The 22,464-nt window shown below is 51.1% G+C and overlaps 1 protein-coding gene across 1 annotated transcript in view; it reads left to right on the top strand.

Annotated features, from left to right (window-relative positions):
• The window catches only part of LOC146009473 (ephrin type-B receptor 5-like), a 96,664-nt gene that overhangs the window by 38,361 nt on the left and 35,839 nt on the right, over positions 1-22,464 (top strand). The window contains exons 2-3 of the mRNA XM_083149891.1: positions 3,883-3,947; positions 6,068-6,776. Coding sequence (XP_083006017.1) covers positions 3,883-3,947; positions 6,068-6,776 — 774 coding nt within the window. The remainder of the gene's footprint in view (positions 1-3,882; positions 3,948-6,067; positions 6,777-22,464) is intronic.

Genomic DNA, 22,464 nt, shown 5'->3' with positions numbered 1-22,464 from the left:
CTCACAGCTAGATTCCGCACACACACGCTCACAGCTAGATTCCGCACAGATCCTGTAGGCACACACACACACGCTCACAGCTAGATTACACACACACACGCTCACAGCTAGATTCCGCACACACACGCTCACAGCTAGATTACACACACACACACGCTCACAGCTAGATTACACACACACACGCTCACAGCTAGATTACACACACACACACGCTCACAGCTAGATTCCGCACACACACGCTCACAGCAAGATTACACACACACACGCTCACAGCTAGATTACACACACACGCTCACAGCTAGATTACGCACAGATCCTGTAGGCACACAAAGACACGCAACCCATGTGACCGCGCTCATCCCTACTCTTCAGTTATAGCTATTGCCTGACCTGGTTGTATAAAGTGATAGTAATGAATGAATGCTACTATCATGTCTCCTTAGCTATGTATACTGAGAGAATGTTACCACTACTTTCTGTTTTGCTGTATTCCTAATATTCCCAGTACAGATATGATTCTTGTCAGTCAGTGCGCCGGGCGGATGCCCACACAGTCCCCGCTACCGCCCGCTCCCCTATGCGGCATCGGGGGGGGGGGGGGCTGCCTTACACTAGCTACGCTACTGGTCTTTGAATGTGTGTAATTAAAATCGTACTGACATTGACCCCCTTGATTTTTACCCCCTACTAGTATGTGTTTGTAGTGTTGTATAAATGCATGAAAATACAGATGTGTGTAATGTCAGCACACCAACATGGTTGTGTTTGATAGCAACTAAGAGAGTTGACACATGTCGATTTAATGTTATTGTGTTGAAATTTGCAAATTATGACATGAACACTTGTGTGTTCACATCATACTTGCCTACCTTCCTGGAATGGCCGGGAGGGTCCCCGGGAAGGTGGGCAAGTCTCCCGCATTTTTGCTACAGCCCTGGATCCCCCTTCCCGCGGTATAAACCCCCGAATTTCACGGGTCCGCGGGGATGGGGCGGGGCTAAAATGATGCGATTCGTGTAATTTCACGTAATTTTAGCCCCTCCCACCATCCACAGACCCGCAAATTGTTGCAGCTGCCAATCATGGGGGCGGGGCTTAGTGACGTCTGCCTCGTTCCTCCCCCAAAACATAGCCTCTTCCCGCCCCCCTCTCACTTTGCTCCAGGCTTCTCCCGAAGAGGAGTTTTAAGAAGTCGGCAAGTATGGTTCACATCAAGCAAGAAGGAAGTGCAATGGGACATAAGAGCAATTTAATATAGTGGTGCAAGTGTGGTTTAAAGGAATGGAAGATATATGTGAGTTGTGAGTGAGAGTGTACAGGTTTAAGCAGTTTCTCAGAAGGATTTCCGGACATTACAGTGATTTAGTACTGATGCTTGCAAATGACAGTGCACACATGCAGAGAGCCGGAGTTTGTCATGCGAATGTTATTAAGGTGTAACATAAACGCACACATATATATGAATTATGAGGCATGAAAGGTAGAAATGCTTAAAGTGCAATAGTCTGCTTACCGTGGGCCTGCATTGAGTTGATGTGGTTAGTTAATTCATACATTACCTCCCAACTGTCCAGTTTTTGGGGACATTCCAGTGTCCCGTGGCAGGGAGGGGGGGGGGGAGTTGGGAGTCCCCTCTGTCACCCGTGCTTGCGCACAATGTCTATTCATGTCCGACACCAGTGAAATCAGGCCACCACCCAGCACCATACTTGCCTACTTTTGAAAACTAGTTTTAGGGAGATTATAGTTGGTAGTAGAATTTTGCACAGCGCCCCATTGAGGGGGCATGTCATGCTCCACCCAAAGGGCGTGTCTCGTTCCATATATGGAGAGATTGGGAAAAGAGATTGTGAACGTGGCACCTAGAAGCGTGGGTGTGTACTGCTACATCTGAGAGGAATCTTTTAAAAATACTTATATCCAAATGTAGATGATCCCCAAAGCAGTTAGTAAGAGATACTATACTGTAATGTAAATGTATCTATCTCTCATTCCTTTTTCCCCAAAAAATGTAACAGTGTAATGTGGGCTAGGTGACATGAGGGAGATTGCTAGACTAATGAGGGAGAGAGGGAGATTGTTGCTATGTCAGGGAGTATCCTGCAGAATGCAGGAGGGGAGGTAACTATGATGTAACAGTGTAATGTGGGCTAGGTGACATGAGGGAGATTGCTAGACTAATGAGGGAGATTGCTGCTATGTCAGGGAGTATCCTGCAGAATGCAGGAGGGGAGGTAACTATGATGTAACAGTGTCATGTGGGCTAGGTGACATGAGGGAGATTGCTAGACTAATTAGGGAGAGAGGGAGATTGCTGCTATGTCAGGGAGTATCCTGCAGAATGCAGGAGGGGAGGTAACTATGATGTAACAGTGTAATGTGGGCTAGGTGACATGAGGGAGATTGCTAGACTAATGAGGGAGAGAGGGAGATTGCTGCTATATCAGGGAGTCTCCTGCAGAATGCAGGCGGGGTGGTAACTATGATGTAACAGTGTCATGTGGGCTAGGTGACATGAGGGAGATTGCTAGACTAATTAGGGAGAGAGGGAGATTGCTGCTATGTCAGGGAGTATCCTGCAGAATGCAGGAGGGGAGGTAACTATGATGTAACAGTGTAATGTGGGCTAGGGGACATGAGGGAGATTGCTAGACTAATGAGGGAGAGAGGCAGATTTTTGCTATTTCAGGGAGTCTCCTGCAGAATGCAGGAAGGGAGGTAACTATAATGTAACACTGTAATGTGGGCTAGGTGACATGAGGGAGATTGCTAGACTAATGAGGGAGAGAGGGAGATTGCTGCTATGTCAGGGAGTCTCCTGCAGAATGCAGGAGGGGAGGTAACTATAATGTAACACTGTAATGTGTGCTAGGTGACATGAGGGAGATTGCTAGACTAATGAGGGAGAGAGGGAGATTGCTGCTATGTCAGGGAGTCTCCTGCAGAATGCAGGAGGGGAGGTAACTATGATGTAACAGTGTAATGTGGGCTAGGTGACATGGGGGAGATTGCTAGACTAATGAGGGAGAGAGGGAGATTGCTGCTATGTCAGGGAGTCTCCTGCAGAATGCAGGACGGGAGGTAACTATGATGTAACAGTGTAATGTGGGCTAGGTGACATGAGGGAGATTGCTAGACTAATGAGGGAGAGAGGGAGATTGCTGCTATGTCAGGGAGTCTCCTGCAGAATGCAGGAGGGGAGGTAACTATGATGTAACAGTGTAATGTGGGCTAGGTGACATGGGGGAGATTGCTAGACTAATGAGGGAGAGAGGGAGATTGCTGCTATGTCAGGCAGTCTCCTGCAGAATGCAGGAGGGTAGGCAACTATGGGGGTGGGGGGGGGGGGGTGTGTTGCCATTTTTGTAAACATAATCTGTAAAATGATAGAAGCTGTTTGGCTGTACTTAGGGCCTGATTCAGAGTTGATCGCTGTTGTGCAAATTCTCATGCTCCCAAGTGCCACCCTCCAGTGGCCAGCAAAGGCCTTAAGCTGCCGAGTGGTGGCGCCGGCCCTGTGTGGGTGACGTCAGCGTCGGCCCCGATCAGCCTGTCTGTGTCGCAGCGCTGTGGATGGATCAGACTTACTGACATCTGCACACACTGCGAAATCCATTGGATGGTTGGTGAATTGTGCGACTAGCGATCCATCCACAATATGCCCGCAGATCTGCGCAGGGCAGGTTTTCTGTCTGTCCAGGTAGCGGCTATCTACGTGCAGTGATCTGCAACTTTGCGGATGAGCGATCCGGTCAAAATAAGGCCCTTAATCTCTATCCAGTTATCTCTGTCCAAGCTTCGCTACATCTCCCCCAATTAACCCTAGATGTTGGGGGGTCTCTTGGCGATGACAATACTAATAATCTATTCCTTATATTTCAGAGATTCTGCTCGACACAACACAAGAAACAGCAGAGATTGGCTGGTCAACCTACCCCGAGGGAGGGGTGAGTAGCGTTTTATTGGCTGGTGTGTGTGTGTGTGTGTGTGTGTGTGTGTGGGGGTATCATTATTATTAGTGTCACACTATTGTGTGTGTGTCTGATAGATATTGATAGATATTAATAGTGTCACACTATTGTGTGTGTGTCTGATAGATATTGATAGATATTAATAGTGTCACACTATTGTGTGTGTGTGTGTGTGTGTGTGTGTGTGTGGGGGGGGGTTGTGATAGTTATTATTAATGTCACACTATTGTGTATGTGTGTGGGAGGGGGTTGTGATAGTTATTATTAGTGTCGCACTATTGTGTATGTGTGTGTGAGTGGGGGTGTGTGATAGTTATTATTAGTGTCACACTATTGTGTATGTGTGTGTGAGTGTGGGGGGTTGTTATAGTTATTATTAGTGTCACACTATTGTGTATGTGTGTGAGTGTTGGGGGTTGTGATAGTAATTATTAGTGTCACACTATTGTGTGTATGTGTGGGAGTGTGTGGGGTGTGTGATAGTTATTATTAGTGTCACACTATTGTGTGTGTATGTATCATAGTTGCCTACCCTCCTGCATTCTGCAGGAGACTCCCTGAAATAAAAGCAATCTCCCTCTCTCCCTCATTAATCTAGCAATCTCCCTCATGTCACCTAGCCCACATTACACTGTTACATCATAGTTACCTCCCCTCCTGCATTCTGCAGGAGACTCCCTGACATAGCAGCAATCTCCCTCTCTCCCTTATTAGTCTAGCAATCTCCCTCATGTCACCTAGCCCGCATTACACTGTTACATTTATGGGGAAAAAAGGAATGAGAGACAGATACAATTACATTGAATCAGCGCCATTTCCCAGCACCATTGCACTGTGCAAAAATTTTACTACCATCTATAATCTCCCTGAAACTAGTTTCTAAAAGTAGGCAAGCATGGTATGTGTGTGTGTGTGTGTGTGTGTGGGGTGATAGTTATTATTAGTGTCACACTATTGTGTGTGTGTATGTATGTGTGTGTGTGTGAGTGAGTGTGGGGGGTTGTGATAGTTATTATTAGTGTCACACTATTGTGTGTGTGTGTGTATGTATGTGTGTGTGTGAGTGTGGGGGGTTGTGATAGTTATTATTAGTGTCACACTATTGTGTGTGTATGTATGTATGTATGTATGTATGTATGTATGTATGTATGTATGTGTGTGTGTGAGTGTGGGGGGTTGTGATAGTTATTATTAGTGTCACACTATTGTGTGTGTATGTATGTATGTATGTATGTATGTATGTATGTATGTATGTATGTGTGTGAGTGTGGGGGGTTGTGATAGTTATTATTAGTGTCACACTATTGTTTATGTGTGTGTGAGTGTGGGGGGTGTGATAGTTATTATTAGTGTCACACTATTGTGTGTGTGTATGTATGTGTGTGTGTGAGTGTGGGGTTGTTATAGGTATTAGTGTCACACTATTGTGTATGTGTGTGTGTGAGTGTGGGGTTGTTATAGGTATTAGTGTCACACTATTGTGTATGTGTGTGTGAGTGTGGGGTTGTTATAGGTATTAGTGTCACACTATTGTGTATGTGTGTGTGAGTGTGGGGTTGTTATAGGTATTAGTGTCTCACTACGGTCACAGGAAACACACAGCACAGAACAGGCAGGTTACAGACATGTATATTACTGACTATTATTGGCTGAGCGGTGTTAACCCTTCCAGTGCCAGCGTTGCTCTGAGAGATGTGCAAAATATCCGCTAAAAATGCCAGTGCCGCTCACAGCGACTGTTTTTTTTGGGGGCGCAATTTTATATTATTATAATATATTGCCACTCAAAGGGTTAACCCTCAATCTTCCATACAATGACACAAACGTGAATATCTAGTTATTTGTTAGATCACACTAGGGGGGCAGATTTCATTGGGTCTCTCACGGTGTGCGGATGCGCACGTTCCCAGTTATCATGGTCGGCATAACAGTCTTAGTAAATTTCCTCCTATGTCCACTTAGATCATCAACTAAAAACAAGACGTTTCAAGGGAAACAAAAAAAATCAAGAAAAACTCATGTCGACTTTTTGACATGTCGACATTTTAAATGTCGGCAATTTGGTGTATTTATTTGTGCTCCTTTTTCTCTCGCAGTGGGATGAAGTCAGCGTCCTAGACAATCAGCGCCGCCTCCTGCGCACTTATGAAGTGTGCAATTCCTACGCACAGCGCTCCAACCAGAGTAACTGGCTGCGCACGGGCTACATCGCCAGGCGCGGTGCCCAACGTGTCTACATCAAATTGCATTTCTCTGTAAGGGACTGCGCCAGTCTGCGGCCACCACCCGGACGGCGCCACCTGGCATGTAGGGAGACGTTTACACTCTACCAGCGCCAAGCAGGTAGCGCCATGGAAGCCGAGGAATGGGCATGGTCTGAAGAGTCTTGGACAAAAGTGGACACTATTGGAGCTGGCAAAAGTTTCTCCCGCGACCCGGAAAAAGGTGGGCAGGGTCCTCGGATGGATGAGCGGACTATAGACTTCGGACCAGTTACTAGAAATGGGTTCTACTTGGCCTTTGTGGACTCTGGGGCCTGCCTATCTTTGGCTGGAGTGAAGGTTTATTTTCACAAGTGCCCGGCCACAGTGAGGAGCCTTGCCTCCTTCCCTGAGATCCCATCTAGCGGGGAAGGAGGGGCCTCATTGGCTGAAGCCTTAGGAAGCTGCGTTGTTGGCGCCCATCTTCTGGGTACCGCCCGTCTTAGTCTACATTGCGGAGGGGAAGGAGAGTGGATGATCTTGAGCGGTAGCTGCACCTGCGATCCAGGAAGAGAATCGAGTGAAGATGGAACCCAATGTCAGGGTAAGCATCATTTTGTGACATTAGTTTTCCAGACCTCAGTCTGTACCTGAAGGTGTAGACATGGGGTAAGGGGAACGGGACAATATACCTATGCACTAATACCCACCAACAAGTGTTTTCTGGATAGGAAATAACAATAGTAGAATATCCACAATATAAGAATTAGTGTGCCTCGGCACAGGTAAACAGTGTGGAGGTGCTCTCCTGAGAGTAAGGTTGAATCAACTTTTTCTTTCCTTGTTTGTACCTGAAGGTGAGAAGGTTCTAATGAAGTCATGGTCCAAGTCAGTTCTATCATGTGAATCCCTTCCTTATTTGAGGCACATTTTACTAAGTAGCTATAATCTATCCAGTGTGGAGCTGGTTTATGAAAATGTGTGCGACTGTACCAGGAAAGTTGCTGCGACCAGATGTGGTTATCGGTTATTGGTTCGGCAAAGGAGATAATCGGAATTTGTAAATTGTTTAGAAAAATAATGATGTTATTCCACGTTGGACAGCAATGTGTTCCCAGTCCTACCACACCACTTGGCAACTCAACTCAATGACACATTTGTTGGAACCTTATGCAGATGCCATTGATAGGAGTATGGAGTAGAAGGCAGTCTAAGTAAGAGAAGGAAAAGCAACATAAAGGGAGAGGGCCCTGTTAGTAAGATATTATATTCTAAAGGAAAGTATGAACAGTGGGTCAGGAGATGGCTGGGTTTGATGAAGGAGTGGGGTCTTGAGAGCCTATTTGAAGTTTTGTAGAGAGGTGGAAAGTCTGAGGAGGAGAGGAAGAGAGTTCCAGAGCTGGGAAGCAGCACGTGCAAATTATTGATGTCAGGAGTGGGAGGAAGTTACCAGTTGGCAGGAGAGGTGGCGTTCATTAGAGCTTTGTAGGGGAGTAGGAGAAACTTGCATTAGATTCCGAACAAAAAAGGAGCCAGTGAAGGGCTTATGGGAGATGGAAGGTGGACAAAGTATTAGAAGGAAAATAAACCAGGCTGGAGTATTGAGGACAGATTGAAGTGGAGAAGAGCAGAAGTCAGGGAGGCCACATAGGAGATAATTACAGTAGTCCAGTCAGGAGATGACCGAAGAGTGGATGAGGGTCTGAGTACTGAAGCATTCTGGGTGAGAAAGGGTCTGGTCCTGGAAATATTTTTGAGATGGAAATGCCATGACTGCGAGATATTATGGTTTGAAGGAGAATGGGGATTTAAGGATAACACCAGGAGGAGATAGCTGTACCATCAAAAGATTGTTGTGGAAAGTGAGGTTATGCAGGAGGATGGGAACCTGATATGTTCAGTCTTAGACATGGTCATTTTAAGAGAGTGCTGGGACAGCCAAGAAGAGATAGCAGAGAGGCAGCTGGATATATGAGGAGAGCTGGAGAGAGATTAGGAGTGGAGAGGGAGATCTGAGTACCATCAGCTTAGAGATTATATGGTGATATTGGCATAAGAGCTGCCCTTTGCAAAGCAGCCATCGGCACGTGGGGGGTGGGGGGGGAGAGTGGGTCCCCAGCGTCTCTCACTCCTCCTGCTGTATCCGGTGGCTCTACCTCCTCCTGCTGCCTCCAGCGGCTCTCCCTCCTCCTGCTGTCCCCAGCGGCTCTCCCTCCTCCTGCTGTCCCCAGCGGCTCTCCCTCCTCCTGCTGTCTCCAGCGGCTCTCCCTCCTCCTGCTGTCCCCAGCGGCTCTCCCTCCTCCTGCTGTCCCCAGCGGCTCTCCCTCCTCCTGCTGTCCCCAGCGGCTCTCCCTCCTCCTGCTGTCTCCAGCGGCTCTCCCTCCTCCTGCTGTCCCCAGCGGCTCTCCCTCCTCCTGCTGCCTCCAGCGGCTCTCCCTCCTCCTGCTGTCCCCAGCGGCTCTACCTCCTCCTGCTGCCTCCAGCGGCTCTCCCTCCTCCTGCTGTCCCCAGCGGCTCTCCCTCCTCCTGCTGTCCCCAGCGGCTCTCCCTCCTCCTGCTGTCTCCAGCGGCTCTCCCTCCTCCTGCTGTCCCCAGCGGCTCTCCCTCCTCCTGCTGTCCCCAGCGGCTCTCCCTCCTCCTGCTGTCCCCAGCGGCTCTCACTTCTCCTGCTGTATCCGGTGGCTCTACCTCCTCCTGCTGTCCCCAGCGGCTCTCCCTCCTCCTGCTGCCTCCAGCGGCTCTCCCTCCTCCTGCTGTCCCCAGCGGCTCTCACTTCTCCTGCTGTATCCGGTGGCTCTACCTCCTCCTGCTGTCCCCGGCGTCTCTCCCTCCTCCTGCTGCCTCCAGCGGCTCTCCCTCCTCCTGCTGTCCCCGGCGTCTCTCCCTCCTCCTGCTGTCCCCAGCGGCTCTCCCTCCTCCTGCTGTCTCCAGCGGCTCTCCCTCCTCCTGCTGTCCCCAGCGGCTCTCCCTCCTCCTGCTGTCCCCAGCGGCTCTCCCTCCTCCTGCTGTCCCCAGCGGCTCTCACTTCTCCTGCTGTATCCGGTGGCTCTACCTCCTCCTGCTGTCCCCAGCGGCTCTCCCTCCTCCTGCTGTCCCCAGCGGCTCTCCCTCCTCCTGCTGTCCCCAGCGGCTCTCACTTCTCCTGCTGTATCCGGTGGCTCTACCTCCTCCTGCTGTCCCCGGCGTCTCTCCCTCCTCCTGCTGCCTCCAGCGGCTCTCCCTCCTCCTGCTGTCCCCGGCGTCTCTCCCTCCTCCTGCTGTCCCCGGCGTCTCTCCCTACTCCTGCTGTCCCAGGCGGCTCTCCCTCCTCCTGCTGTCCCCAGCGGCTCTCACTTCTCCTGCTGTATCCGGTGGCTCTACCTCCTCCTGCTGTCCCCGGCGTCTCTCCCTCCTCCTGCTGCCTCCAGCGGCTCTCCCTCCTCCTGCTGTCCCCGGCGTCTCTCCCTCCTCCTGCTGTCCCCGGCGTCTCTCCCTACTCCTGCTGTCCCAGGCGGCTCTCCCTCCTCCTGCTGCCCCCGGCTGCTGCTGTGGGGCTCGGCCTCCTCCTCCCTGCACTCGGAAGGTGCTGGGGAGCAGGAGGTCACTGGTCCCTGCAGCACAGCAGGAAGCTTCTATTGAGTATTCTATTGAGTATTCTATTGAGTATTCAGACTTTTGCTGGTGATCCAACCCCCCCCACCACCCCCCCCCCCCCCCGCAGCGGAGATCTGCGGGTTTTCCTGCATACCAAAATGCAGTAAAAACCCTGATAACGGGGTTTTTATGGCATTATCGCTTTAGTGCATCCTGCCCCTAGAGAGGATTTATAGAGAGAGAATAGGAGATGGAGTCCTGAGAGGAGACAGAGAATGAGCGCTCAGACTCGTTGTAGTAGTATAAGAGGAGAGTAGTGGCCCTCGGATTGGCCCTTGGATTGGCAGCACATTGTACAGTAGACTTTTGTGAGGGCAGTTTCTGTGGAGAGGACGGACACCAGACTGGAAGGGTTCAGGAAGCGAGTGGGAGGAAAGAAAGGCAGGATATCAGTTGCTGACAATATGCTCAAGGAGTTTGGAGGCAAAAGGAAGGAGAGACACAGGTCAGTAGCTGGAGAGAGAGTGAGGCTTCTAGAGTTTTTAAGAATAGGGGAGATGAGGGCATACTTGAATGCAGAGTGGACAGTGGCCCTGATTCTGGTTGACTAGGTAAGATGAGAAGCTTGCAGCTTAACGAGTCCCAGATAACCCGCCCCCTCTGAAAATATGTCCCCCCCCCTGCCTCCGTATCCCACACAACCATGCTAGGGTATGTGTTACAAATACCCAGAATTTATATTATATTTTTTAAACCTTGTCCTTAATAATTCCCCTAATGCGCCAAGGAGACGGACCTTCTCCAAGCGCCTGCATATCCCGCTCCCATCACCGCCCAGGAACACACAGAACATTTACTGTATCTTCCTTTTAAAGTCCATGTGTCATCTACACACCACAAAAGCTGCCATCTTGCAATGCTAAAGAGAGAAGAACCACTGAGGCACGGGTAGGAACTAGTGACACCACTGAGGCACGGGTAGGAACTAGTGACACCACTGAGGCATGGGTAGGAACTAGTGACACCACTGAGGCACGGGTAGGAACTAGTGACACCACTGAGGCACGGGTAGGAACTAGTGACACCACTGAGGCACGGGTAGGAACTAGTGACACCACTGAGGCACGGGTAGGAACTAATGACACCACTGAGGCACGGGTAGGAACTAGTGACACCACTGAGGCACGGGTAGGAACTAGTGACACCACTGAGGCACGGGTAGGAACTAATGACACCACTGAGGCACGGGTAGGAACTAATGACACCACTGAGGCACGGGTAGGAACTAGTGACACCACTGAGGCACGGGTAGGAACTAGTGACACCACTGAGGCACGGGTAGGAACTAGTGACACCACTGAGGCACGGGTAGGAAGTGCCTCATCATCTCGCAGTGATGTCAGAAGTGATTTGAAAGGATGCTGCCTCCACTGTCAGCAATGGGCAGACTCCATTCATCATTGTCTTACGTATTATTATTCTGCTTGTAGCCATACATACTCTATGGGGGGGTCCACCTTTCATAATAACGAGATGTTATGTGCGTTCTGTTCTCCCCGCATCTCTCTGAGTATTCCCATCCTCGGATCCATTGCTGATTATACCGTTCTAATCCGTCCAATCCCTTTAGTAATAATCTGTGGTATTTGGCTGGAAGATTGAGCAGAGGCCACCGGTCAGATTATTGTCATTACAGCGGATCGGTGACAGTGGGAAGAGGGCCCAATTCAGGTTGGCTCTGTATACATCGCCCGTAGGTTTCTATAGTGTGACCCTCTGTGTCACAGCCCTGGCTTTCCTGACATTGGTAATACATTATGGCTTAGTACATCCCATCCCCAGTGCAGTGTCATTCCCGGGTCACTAATCCTGAGATTAGACATAAGCAAAGGACAACTCTCCTCCGGAACATTCCGGAACATTCTCCTGGTTCCACATTTATATTTCCCGGGAACTATCCAATCACAGCCAATGGCAGAAGGATCTGGCCGCCATTGTCCCCACTGTACAGATAGACTATAAATTCATTAAAATGTAGAAATAGAGGGTCCGATTCAGGCCAGCTCGCTGAGCTGCGAATGGTAGGAGTCTGGTGAGCAGGTAAACCAGTGGCGTAACAAAAATATTTGCACCCCCGCCGGGACAATTTCGGCACCCCCCCCTGTTATAGGACAAGACCCCCCCCCCCCCTTGAGCTGAGATTCAGCCAATCAGCGTGCGCCCAGTGTTTTCAATGTTAGAAGCGCGTTGTTTCCAGGTCACTGCAGGGACCCCGGCCACGTCATACTCAGCGCTGCAGGGACCTCCAGGCTCTCCCTGACCGCAGGTACCCCCGCACCGCACGGACCACCCTGCTCGCTCCCCGCTGCACACACAAGGACGGGGGAGCTGGGGGAGTAACAACAGCGCCCGCAGACCCTATAGTTACACCACTGAGGTAACGCCACCCCACAATGCCTCGCACAACTGAAATCCCGCCCACCTACAAGGCTGCGAATGCGTGCACACGGGGAAATCCATTCGGAATCACACACCATCGAATGGAATCCCACCTGTTTGTAAGCATTGAGTAAGCATCAGGGACTGATGTGACTGAATATTCTCTGTACAGCGCTGAGGAATATGTGTGCGCTATTTAAGACACTGCTAATAAATAAAATAATAAGAGGACATGGGGGAAGTGTACAGTATCAGCCATCTGCAGAGGAGGCGTGGACAAGAATCCCATGTCAGCCAATCAACTTCTAGCAAGCATTGATAAGTACAGTAGAAGCCATTTGGTTGCTACAGGCAACTTATCTGCTCTGCAGAAGGCTTGATGTATATCCTCCATAGCGTAGACCATTACCATGCAGTGTGGAGGGGACGTCAGAGAACAGTAGGACCAGACGTGGCTCTTAGTTGGCTCCTACTAAGTGCCAGATGCATTTAGCTATAAAAAGTGATAAAATGAAGAGTGATAAACAACAGCCAATCAGCTCCTAACTGTCACGTAACAGGCTGGGTTTGAAAAATGACAAGTAGCAGCTCATATAATTAATACCCCTTTTCCATCTGCAAGCCGGGTCGCACCTGGGATTTTGTACCTGGCTACAGCCTGGGTGCGACCCGGCTTGCAAACCCATTCACACTAGAGTCCCCACCCGGCATAATGCCAGGCGGGTGACGTCACGGGAGGCGGGGTCGGGAAGGCGCTGGGAGATGAGAGCTTTTGCACTGTAGTGAATGGGACCCGGGCCGCATGGACCCCGGTTACCTGTTTACACTACACAGTGACCCAGGTTGAACACGTGTTCAACCCTGGTGGCTACCTCGGTAGAAATGCCGGGTCTCACGACCTGGGTAATTTCTACAGGTAGCGTTTCCACCTGCCTAAAATCCCGGGTTTTGCACGCTCCCGTGCAAAACCCCGGGATATTTAGGCTAGTGGAAAAGGGGTATAATTTTATCTCAAATTTCTCTGTTTCATGAAAAACTGTTGGTATAACAATAAATAAACATCCGACTTCCATACTGCATTACACGTAATAATAACAACGGCTGACAAGAATAAGTACATTTCACCAATGCTAAATACATATTTATTTATTTACAGTGTCTTATATAGCGCAGCAGATTCCGTTACAGTGTCTTATATAGCGCAGCAGATTCCATTACAGTGTCTTATATAGCGCAGCAGATTCCGTTACAGTGTCTTATATAGCGCAGCAGATTCCGTTACAGTGTCTTATATAGCGCAGCAGATTCCGTTACAGTGTCTTATATAGCGCAGCAGATTCTGTTACAGCATCTTATGTAGCGCAGCAGATTCCGTTACAGCGTCTTATATAGCATCAGATTCCGTTACAGTATCTTATATAGCACAGCAGATTCAGTTACAGTATCTTATATAGCGCAGCAGATTCCGTTAAAGTGTCTTATATAGCGCAGCAGATTCCGTTACAGTGTCTTATATAGCGCAGCAGATTTCGTTAGTGTCTTATATAGCACAGCAGATTCCGTTACAGTGTCTTATATAGCGCAGCAGATTCCGTTACAGCGTCTTATATAGTGCAGCAGATTCCTTACAGTGTCTTATATAGCGCAGCAGATTCCGTTACAGCGTCTTATATAGCGCAGCAGATTCCGTTACAGCGTCTTATATAGCGCAGCAGATTCCGTTACAGTGTCTTATATAGCGCAGCAGATTCCGTTACAGTGTCTTATATAGCGCAGCAGATTCTGTTAAGCGTCTTATATAGCGCAGCAGATTCCGTTACAGCGTCTTATATAGCACAGCAGATTCCGTTGCGCTTTACAATTGGAGACAACAGTGATTAAACAAACTGGGTAGATACAAACCGACATGGAGGTAGGAGGGCCCTGCTCGCAAGCTTACAATCTGTAGGATCATATAATAAGTAACAACAAAGACTGCAAGGCATAACAGGCGGTGGGACATAAAAGAAGGCACAAAACAATAGCCATATCTTACAAAAAATACAGAGTAACAAAATGACATTACATACCAATTCAAATTATTTAAGTTTGATGTGAAAGAGACTCGGAATGTGCCCATGTTTAGTGATAGCCATATTCAGCACAGGTGACTTAATTAGTAGCCTGGAAATCACTAGACCCTGCACTGAGTTGGCCTTGGGGAACGAAGTTGGGAATACCTGAAGTAGAGAATTTTTTTTGGAGGAAATAGCTTTGGTTTGCTCTAGGGCCGTTGTGTTGACGCAAAAAATAGGCACGTCAATGGGGGCAGAATGCGGGGCGTCCTATGCAAATCTTTTCTCCCTTGTAGGATTCTTCAATCATGTACTCTGGCAACATGCAACAGTTACAGAAAGGGGAGTCACATGGGGGGGGGGGATCCTTACATTTTGCATATATTGATACTGTATTCCTGGCATAAGACAATGTGCTGTTTCAGAGGAGTAAGGCAATTATCTAACACTTTGTACATTACACTGCTTCATAATGACCCCGTGTATATCATCTCGTTTGTTGTATCTAGCACATTTCCCCTTTCACATTCATTTAATAATGAAAGTATTTTTAGTTGCAATGTTTTCTCCCGTCCCCGGTGAGTGTGAGTGTGCGGTAAGACGCGCACATAACACATACTGACGTAGAGTGGTAATATATGTACACAGCCTGCGGCTAACTATTCTAAGTGTTTCCAAATGACTCTGCCCTGCTGGGGTCTTGTTTGCAGCCTCTACATGTTCCATGCTCTCTCCATCCTTGTACATAAATCACTGTCAGAAGTACAGTAGCACAATCTGATCTCCATTGTAAATTAATGCTGCTAAACCATCACAAAATCTTCCCTCTTCCTCTCATCCGCGCGGCTCTGCAGAACTCCCCGCAGACCATGGATGTGGGTAGAGATGAGGGAAACTTCTGTAATGAATTTCTAGTGACAAAATCTGCTGAATTCGTGGGGAAGATTCCGGATTGTGATTGCCGACACTGGGAAAGTATTTTTATTAGATTGTCGAAAAATTGCAAAAGTCCTTTTTCCTGCACCTTAGATGCCGTTCTGATCGACCATTGTTACTATTGTTTTTAGATACAATCATTTATATTTGCAATATTATGAATTTTTTGCAATAAATGGAGCATACAGAGGTAGTGAATTCGTCCCGCACTGAGCGATTCAGAATCACCCCCATAGGTACCATATGAAGGCTGTGGGCACAAAAGTGAGAAACACAAATACAAAGAGCGCAGTCAATAAATAATATGCTTACACACACACTCAGAGACTCAGCTGAAGGTTTATTAATAAGACAAGACCGGCTCGGCTCCTGCAGTCAAGAAAACAAAATGAAAAGAAAAAAAAAAAAAAAAAAAAAAATATAAAAACAAAACAAAAAACAAACAACAAATATCACTAGCAAAGTCCAGGGAAATGGGGAGATGGGAAGAGGTTCCAGGAGGACCATACTGAAGCAGGGGACAGCCCATCGTTTTATGGGCGTGGTCATTTGCATAGGCCACGCCCAATTTTCGGATGCGCACGCGGCTCCGTCAGGCGAGTGTCCCTACTTCACATCAACAGAATGAGCATGGTTTAGGAGTTTTACATATTTAGGACCTTATTCCGCAGCCTTGCGAGTCCATCAGATGCTGCCCTCTGTGCCTGCCGCCCCCCCGCCGCACTGCTGCGAATGGATGATTTACATAATCATCCAATCGCAGGTGGGGAGAAATCATTCGATGATCGTCAAACATCTAATGATTTCTCCAGCGCTCGCAGTTCAGAGACACCGATATCGTGGCTGTAATCTGTGGGCGCCCTGTGCGAGGACATCCGGTGATGTCAGCTGTCGGCCCCCCGCATGTCCGTCATGGCCTCATTAGCCTGGGAACGCCCAGGAAACGATGGCCGTTTTCATCTGCTAATGGGGTTGGCCGGCGCCCCCGCTCTTGTACTATTACATTTGGTATGTTTTGGTTGTACTGTACCATATCGGTTCTCGTATCTTCTGTATGGTTCCATCGTATATTATTTTATTGGAAGCCTTTATTAGGGGAAGATGCGTAAGATAGAGAACCGAGGGCTGATTAAGCTAGAGGTGCCATAAACTGCTGAAGGAATCCCAGATGCCTGCACTTTAAGTTGTGTTTGTTAAGGGGGCTATGATGCTGCAGCAAATAGCCAATTAGGGAGCAGGGGAGGAGTTACTGCAGTTAGGAATAGCCAGAGGGTCAGGTGATCTGCCTCTCTGGTCCGAATTTCCTGGCTGTAAGGTGTGTTCAGAACCCCCTCCTGTACAACTACTTTGATTCTGCTAAAATTCCTTATATCCCTCATAATCCTCACATCTCCTCTTTCTTTATATATCTCTCTCCTCTCTCTCCCCTATCTCGCTCTTTTCCGGGGTTCTGACAGCCTTCTCTGTCCCTGCAGCGTGCTCCTCAGCAGTACGGCCTAGTTATGCCGCGCCCACGTAGATTGCCCAACCCACCCGCCCGTTACCTGGATCAGGGCTCCCCCTCTGATCCTGCCCCGGCTGGCGGCGAGCCGGCTGGGCGGGGAGGCAGAGCGGCGGCGAGACCGGGTGCGCGGCGGGGCGCAAGGGGGGCCGCGTCATCGGCTGATGACGCGGTCACCCGCGGCGTTAGGCCGCGACCGCGCAGGGTGGTTAGTGCGCCCGCCGGGGGTAGCGGAGGCTCCCCTGGGGGCAGCGCGGGTCCCAGGAGAGGCACCAGGTCGAGGGGGAGTTCAGCAGGGCACGCGATAGGCGCTCCCACAGTGCGGCAAGATGGCCGCCGGGCTACAGCAGCGCGCAGCGTTCCCCAGCATGCCCAGAGTGCTCGCACTCCTCCAGCATCCAGGAGACCGGCGGGGAGGGGGGCGCAGGGAGCTCCTGCCATTACCAGGGTAGCGCTTGATGGAGCCACAGCTCCACTGCCAGCAACCCCACGGCGCCTGCCGGCGGGGCCCCCCATGACTCCCCTGCAGAGAGCTAGAAGAAGGTGGCTCAGCAGGGCCCGCCTGTTGCCACAGGGCCATAGACCATCACAGGGTGTGGAGTCTAACATCGCTGCTCCAGCCCCTCCCCCTGCGCAGACGTCTTCACCGGCTGTCGACATGGCCGTGGTGCGACAGCTAGTGGCTATGCTGACACCGCAGGCGGGTCAGCAGCCTGCACCACCCACCGGGACAGGACCGGGGTCCCTTCCCCCCGCTATCCCTTCTGCTGGTATTATGGCCGACGGAGGGCCTGCTGCTCACGTGATGGCTGCCCTTGGTTTTTCACCCGCGGCAACGGGTTCCATTCCTTCCGCGGTCCCAGGCCCAGCAGTGACACCGCAACGGCTGGCGGGTGTCGAGGCGGCAGGGCCGACAGAGGTGGCCGGTCCTTCGGGGTCCACAGGAGCGTCCACAGCAGGAGCTGTTCCAGGTGGGTCCTCTAGCACACACAAAAAGCGCAGGCGTAGACGTTCCCATACCTCCTCGTCATCGGGGTCCGAATCAGTGACGTCCGGTGAGGAAGGGGGTCATAGGTCCAGACGCAGGCACCGCCGTTCTGGGAGACGCCGCAGGCGATCCCAGTCCTCTAGCGGTGACTCAGGCTCCCCGCTGTTCCCCAGGGGACAGGTAGTACATTGCGAAAACACCGCGGTGCTGAGAGGCCTGCGGCGTAGCGTCAGGGACCGCATCAGGGAGGGCAAGTACGTGAGCTTTTTCACCATGACTGCCCAAGATGAGAAAGATTATCGCGCAGCGAAGCGCAGAGGGGGCATAGGGGAGGCTGCTTATTGCACGTACCAGAGGTGGCAAGTGGGACTATTCATGTTCGCGGCTTGCTATTTGGAAACCAGGCCCCAGGAACATATGAATGTGATAAGGTACATTCACATGATGCATGCCATGTACATGGATGATGGCGAGAGTGTATGGCGGGCCTATGATGAGCAATTCCGGCGAAAGCAGTCGGGTTGCGAGATCATGGCTCTCGGAGCCAAGGATGTCGAGGTCTGGATGGGTAAGAAGCCATCGGCTTCGACCACCACGACTGCTGCATCCGCGGGCCCGGCAGCGCCGGCGGTCCCGCGCAGGGGCCCTTCGTCCTTTCGCGGGGGCGCAGGTGGAGGGCAGGCAGCTGGGAGATGCTTTGCTTTTAATGGGGCGGGATGCGCGGCGGGTGCTCGCTGCAGATTTAAACATCAATGCTCCAAGTGCTGGGGAGGGCACTCGGTCAAGGACTGCCCGCGCTCCAAGCAAGCAGGCGGGGCTGCCAGGAATAATGCCGGTGCAGCCCCGGCTCCAGCCTCTCCACAGTAAGGCTCCTTCTCCGGTGAGGGGTGACCGCCTGGCCGTTTGGCTGGAGCGATACCCTCTCAGGGAGGAGGCACAGTTTCTGGCCACAGGTTTCTCGCAAGGATTCCGTCTCCCCATCCGTGGAGAGGTGGCGTCTGGGTGTCCTAGAAACCTGAAATCTGCCATCGATATGCCCCACGTAGTCCTAGAGAAGGTGGCAAAGGAAGTAAGCCTAGGTAGGATGGTGGGCTCATTTCCTGAACCTCCGGTTCAGAATTTGGTCCTGTCCCCGGTGGGGGTGGTGCCCAAGAAAGAGCAGGGCAAGTTCCGTCTGATACAACACCTATCCCACCCCCCGGGGCTATCAGTGAATGGCGGAGTTGTGTCATGTACGATACCAATCCTTTGAAGAGGCTTTGACGATAGTGTGCAGCTTTGGGAAGCGGGCGCTGCTGGCCAAGGTGGACGTGGAGTCAGCATTTAGATTACTCCCCCTGCACCCCGACTCCTTTCGGTTCATGGGGTTCAAGCTGCCTTCCGGGTTTTACGTGGATCGTTGCTTGCCCATGGGCTGTTCAGTGTCCTGCGCCTACTTCGAATGCTTTAGCAGCTTCCTGCATTGGTGTGTCACGGAGAGCTCGGGCGAGGCAGGGGTCGCCCATTACCTGGACGACTTCCTGTGCGTTGGCCCGGCTGATTCCCCACGTTGCGGGGCTCTCCTGAACGCAATGCAACAGCTGTTTGGCTACTTCGGAGTCCCCATCGCGGCAGACAAGACAGAGGGGCTGACTACGTGCCTGTCTTTCCTGGGTATTGAGATTGACACGCAGGCCGGGTGCTGCAGGTTGCCCTCCGATAAGCTTGTACGGCTGCGGGGGGCGATCTCCCAGTCCCTGGCCTCTGGCAAGCTCAGGGTGCGCCAGCTCCAGTCCCTACTGGGACTGTTCCACTTCGCGTGCCGGGTTATCCCCATGGGCCGGGTCTTCTGCCGAAAACTAGAACTCGCCATGTCCGGCCCCAATAGGCCCCAGTTCTTTGTACGCCTGAACGCAGAGCTCAAGAGAGACCTTAGAGTGTGGGAGGTTTTCCTGCGCGAATTCAACGGGGTACTGTTGTGGCCTAGCCCTGCAAGTAACAGTAGGGATTTGCAGCTATACACCGATGCCGCGGGGGGTATTGGTTTCGGCGCGTTCCTGCATGGATCCTGGTGCGCTGCGACATGGCCGGACGAATGGGCGGAGGAAGGGCTCACCAGGAACATGCTACTGCTGGAACTGTTCCAGGGGACAGACTGTGTCGGCCGTGAGACGGCTGTTGGCCGGTGTGTCGTTCTTCTCATCGCTGTATGGGAGATCGGACCCCGGCCGGTCTTTCGTGGTGTCTAGAGCCTTGAGGGGCTGGCGCCGCGCTTGCCCTGTGGCTCCGGACAGCTGCCTCCTCGCGCTTGCCCTGTGGCTCCCTGCTGCCTCCTTTATTGGGGGCGGTGAGGGATATCTGTCATTCCGATTATGAGGTCCAGCTGTTTCGCCTAGCATATGCTATGGCTTTCCATGGAGCTTTCAGGGTTGGCGAGCTGGTAGCCCCGTCAAGGCAGCGGCCTTCGCCTCTGTCGATAGAGGACGTGGTGATTCAGGTCGACTTGGTTTGGTGCCGGGTCCGGCGTTCCAAGACGGACCAGGCTGGGAGAGGTCAATGGCTGTCATTGCAGCCGTGCCCGGTGGAAGGGATATGCCCAGTGGCGATGGCAAGCTCCTACGCCCTGTTGCGGCCCGACTGCCCGGGGGCGTGGCTAATGCACTTGGATGGTTCCTCATTGACCAAATACCAGTTCTGCCACGTTTTGGGGCGTGCCCTGGTCTCGCTTGGCCTTGATCCGAGGGAGTTTGGAACACACTCTTTTCGGATTGGGGCGGCCACATCTGCCGCTGCTGGGGGTCAATCCGACACAGAGATACAGTCTCTGGGTCGATGGCGTTCGGCAGCATTCCGCAGATACATTCGGCCTGGTCTATCTGTCCAACTGCCTGACTGTAGCCGACTGGACGCATAAGTACTCGTCTCACTTTAGCGGGAGTCTTGAGGTGGTCCACTTTCCCCTGGGGGCACAATTCGGCTGAATTACAATTTGACATGGCGTCCTGGATAGTTTACTCCGGGGGTTTTCTGTGCAGTGTGCCTCAAGGTCTGGTCGGCTACGGTTCCTTTCTCTTCTCTCCCTCTCCAGTGTGTTTGATTTGTCGAGAGCGGCGAGATGTGATGGCATGCGTCCTAACCAGTTTACATCTTGCAGGTCGCAGGGATGTCAAGACGGTGTGGGTGATGGGACACTCGTTTGTCCACTGGGCATCAAAAGCGTGTGAAAGTTTGAGTGGGGGTATGCGTGCAAAAGCTCGAATGGTTCGATGGTTGGGAGTGCGTGGCATGCTTTGGGGAGCGTTGCAGGGCTTATTGCTACGGTCAGTGCGGGACTTTGGAGTCCCTGAGGTGCTAATTTTGCACCTAGGCGGAAACGATCTAGGCCGATGCACTGCCTTAGAGTTGCGGTCAATTATTATCAGGGACCTGCATATTATAGCCCAGACGCTCCCCTGCTGCCGCCTGGTCTGGTCCTCCATGATCCCCAGGCGGGTCTGGAGGACAGCCAGGTCAGGGCCCCGCTTGGATGGCGCACGGAGAAAGGTCAATGCTGCGGTGCAGCGATACCTGTTGGCGAATAGCGGTGGTGTCATCAGGCATGACTCCATCGTCTATAAGCGGGGTTCCCTGTATAGGCCGGACGGTGTCCATTTAAGTCCCGAAGGAATGGAGATATTCCTGGACGACCTGTTTAGAGGTTTTTAGTTGAAGTTATGGTTGTTAGGTAGAAGTGCTGAGCGTTAGGGTGGCGGTGCTGCAGCCTAAGGCTTGGCTTGTGGCGGTAAAGAACGGTCCTTGTTCAAATGCTGATATGAGGATAGTGGGGTGCGCTCTCCCCTCAATGATACGCCACGAGCCCATGCCCCTTGGACAGGGGATGGGCTGCACCATCCGCACGGGTGGGTTGCGTGGGAGAGTTGAACACCAACGCTGTGTGAATGGTGTGATGTCATCTTACCCTTCTTTTCTCTATGACCGTTCTTTAGGGCCGCCACCCTCTTTTATAAGATCAATATATATAAATAGTTGTCAATAATAAATTTGACATTCATATTGAAACGCCAGCACTTGTGTCTGTCTCTTTATTTTAGTGTTAAGATAGATAAGTTTAGATAAGTTATTAAAGTGTCGGGGCATAAGGATTACCGATGGCAAGTTTAAGAGAACCGAGGGCTGATTAAGCTAGAGGTGCCATAAACTGCTGAAGGAATCCCAGATGCCTGCACTTTAAGTTGTGTTTGTTAAGGGGGCTATGATGCTGCAGCAAATAGCCAATTAGGGAGCAGGGGAGGAGTTACTGCAGTTAGGAATAGCCAGAGGGTCAGGTGATCTGCCTCTCTGGTCCGAATTTCCCCACCCTCCCTCCCTATTTTTCTATCTTTTTTGGCGGCGGTAAAGAACGGTCCTTGTTCAAATGCTGATATGAGGATAGTGGGGTGCGCTCTCCCCTCAATGATACGCCACGAGCCCATGCCCCTTGGACAGGGGATGGGCTGCACCATCCGCACGGATTCCGTTACAGCGTCTTATATAGCGCAGCAGATTCCGTTACAGTGTATTATATAGCGCAGCAGATTACATTACAGCGTCTTATATAGAGCAGCAGATTCCGTTACAGTGTCTTATATAGCGCAGCAGATTCCGTTACAGCGTCTTATGTATCGCAGCAGATTCCGTTACAGCGTCTTATGTAGCGCAGCAGATTCCGTTACAGCGTCTTATGTAGCGCAGCAGATTCTGTTACAGCGTCTTATATAGCGCAGCAGATTCCGTTACAGTGTCTTATATAGCGCAGCAGATTCCGTTACAGTGTCTTATATAG

Source organism: Crinia signifera, chromosome 6, assembly GCF_055691185.1.
Source record: "Crinia signifera chromosome 6, ASM5569118v1, whole genome shotgun sequence".
Classification (NCBI taxonomy): domain Eukaryota; kingdom Metazoa; phylum Chordata; class Amphibia; order Anura; family Myobatrachidae; genus Crinia; species Crinia signifera.
Note: the sequence above shows the minus strand (reverse complement) of the source record. Positions and strands in the feature narration are given on the sequence as shown.